Source organism: Sardina pilchardus, chromosome 1, assembly GCF_963854185.1.
Source record: "Sardina pilchardus chromosome 1, fSarPil1.1, whole genome shotgun sequence".
NCBI classification, from domain to species: Eukaryota; Metazoa; Chordata; class Actinopteri; order Clupeiformes; family Clupeidae; genus Sardina; species Sardina pilchardus.
The window spans coordinates 13500198-13502697 of record NC_084994.1 but is presented as its reverse complement, the minus strand read 5'-3'; the positions used below and the strand labels follow the sequence as shown (position 1 = coordinate 13502697).

Here is a 2500-nt window from a genome sequence, read left to right as displayed (position 1 = left end):
TCGTCTTTTTCGTCCTGTTATTGCCTTGGGCGGGAGCGCACTCTCTGCCAGCAGTAACCTTAGCATTAACGTTATTAGTCTTTAGCCCTGGCTTAGTGCCGCAATGGTCCGTTAGCTGCACATCCATAATGGCTATGCGTACAAAAAAGGCAAAACGCGATTACGACTGCACTAAATATTTCACATGTAACGCAATGAATGCACAGGCCTCTCCGGTCCTCATATTCGTTGTCGTGGTAAGGCCATGAACAGGGTATGCACACACTAGCCACCAAAATAAGGTCAGTCAGCTAGCCAACGTTCAGATGAGGCAACAATCTGCAAGAAATGGCTGGGGCTTTTCCTGCTCCAGCACGCCCCGCCTCCCTCTGACCACAACAAACATGACGTCATGCGTTCCTCGCGGTTCCTCGCAACGTTTCATCAGAAGGATCAAGATTCAAGAGTCTATTTGTTGTCATTGCACAATGTAATTAATTTGCAGCCTCCATGTACAATGTAATGAAGAACAAAAGTTCAATAATCATTTCATAAATAGTTGGCTAAAAGTGTCATGGAAAAAGTTCATATTTGTCATTCCTAAATTAAGATAGCCTACGATCTTGTCCGAAATAGGCTGTTAGGAAACATGCTTGCAATAGGCAACCAAAAATCCTACATGCCATCCTAAACTGAGATAAGATATAGGCCTAGGATTTCAGAGTCAGGAAGTTGTAATGAGGCCCCTGTGATCTAATCCCATTCTATTTCAGGTCACTTTTCACTTTTCAGATCAGCTTCTCTTCAAGACAAAGCCATAATTGTTGTGCCACCTAGCATAACATATCCCTGAAATGTATCTATTTCCCCCAAAAATAATTAACTGGTTGTAGTTTATCTCGAGTTATTTTGAGTTGAATACCGATACAGTAGGTCTATGGGGAGGACATGTCTCCTTCAAAGCCTTTATCGTTCCATAGGATTCCAATCAGATATTGAAACCAAAATCATGTCTGAGTGCTTTTCTAGTTAATTAAAGCTTTCATTGACAATTTTTCATACAGTGACACAAAAATTGGCCATAAATTACCCTGTAGTGAGATATTACCTGGTTTATTATAGTCCAAAACTTGAAAATTCCCCCTAAAGACCCTCCTGGCACAGCGCACATTATGTGTGACCCAATTAGACGACCATTGTTTTTGAATCAGTAGATGTTCCTCACTCCAGCAACAGTAAAACCATCCACCAAAGCCACTGTGAATATGAGATAATGCCTCATAATGCCGCCGAAATTTGGAGGGATAAAAATTCTGCTTCCAGTGGTGTAGATAGCCCCCAATGCACCATGTGGTCTTTAAAACTATTCTACCTAGGCTCTATGGACATATAAAGCTTATGTTCATATCTTTATCAGGATAATCAGTGTAGCCATTGCAATTTCAGTCATTTTCAGCCATGCATTGTTGGATTTTTGAGGGTCTATAGGGGTCCCAGAACTTCATGTAATAAAAATAATAATAATTAAAAAAAAAAGATGGAGGGTTTTAATTATATGGCTGTTCCACATTTTGGCTGACCCCCATCTTCCAACCTCTGCCTGGTTTTCCTCATGCAATGACTCTTAAGTTCCTGCATGGGCATGTGGCGGCATCTCACTTCTTGCCCACATCAGTTCAATGCCATGGCGCCATCTCGCGGCCATGACATATTTGTCTATACGCTAAGACATGACCTTGACAATCTTATTACTATAATTCTTCTTCTTCTTCATCTGATCGTCTGTGTTTTTCGTCCCTTCCAGGATTACCAGAATGTTTGTGTTGTCCTTGACAAATGTTGGTACTTATTATTTGCAAAATCTCTGTTAAGTCAACATTCAGTGATCTCACATGGCAAGAGAAGGAAATAAAGAGAGAGAAAATAGAGAGAAAAAAGTGATACTAGGATTCTGTTGTGTTTTATTCAATCATAATACACATTCATATGTGTGTGTGAGAGAGAGAGAGAGAGAGAGAGAGAGAGAGAGAGAGAGAAAGAGAAAGAGAAAGAGAGATGAGTAGGGAGGAAAGAGTTAAGCACAGATCAGAGCCAGTCTATCCGGTTCTCTTTATAGGAAGTGCCTGTCTGAGCATAGCGGCGTAAAGAAAGCAAAAGAAAGTCAAAACTGTTTTATTTTAACTACAGTAAATGACATCTGTTCAACGCTCGGTATTTCTGCAGTTTGGAGCTGTTTTTATTTTAGAATATTTGTAGCCATTTCAGCAGTTGAAAATGAGACCAGAATAGCATAATTTATTTAGTTTGATTATATTTACTCTCTCTGATTTTGTGACATTGTGCTGCGTTCACAAACAGCAAAAGACAAGGTAAGTAATGCAGAGGGTGCTAAACACCCACACTATAATCAGAACATACAGACATTCAGTTGCACAGTATCATCAGAGAGGGTTTGGTATCATATTTTGTTGGACCGCTTTCAGCTATGATTACGTTACGACACACATTTGCTAGCTAGGGC

The 2500-nt window shown here is 40.1% G+C and overlaps 2 protein-coding genes across 3 annotated transcripts in view; one reads left to right on the top strand and one right to left on the bottom strand.

Annotated features, from left to right (window-relative positions):
• The window catches only part of LOC134082808 (GTP-binding protein 2-like), a 17772-nt gene extending 17469 nt beyond the window's left edge, over nt 1-303 (bottom strand). The window contains exon 1 of the mRNA XM_062538803.1: nt 1-303. This exon is cut by the window's left edge and continues 74 nt beyond it. Within this exon, the coding sequence (XP_062394787.1) occupies nt 1-127 (127 nt within the window). The 5' untranslated portion in view covers nt 128-303.
• A 1842-nt stretch (nt 304-2145) lies between these two features.
• Nucleotides 2146-2500, top strand: part of LOC134082653 (NACHT, LRR and PYD domains-containing protein 12-like) — an 11438-nt gene continuing 11083 nt past the window's right edge. For both annotated transcript variants that reach the window (XM_062538528.1, XM_062538519.1), the window contains exon 1: nt 2146-2348. The gene's annotated coding sequence lies outside the window, so the exon portion shown is untranslated. The remainder of the gene's footprint in view (nt 2349-2500) is intronic.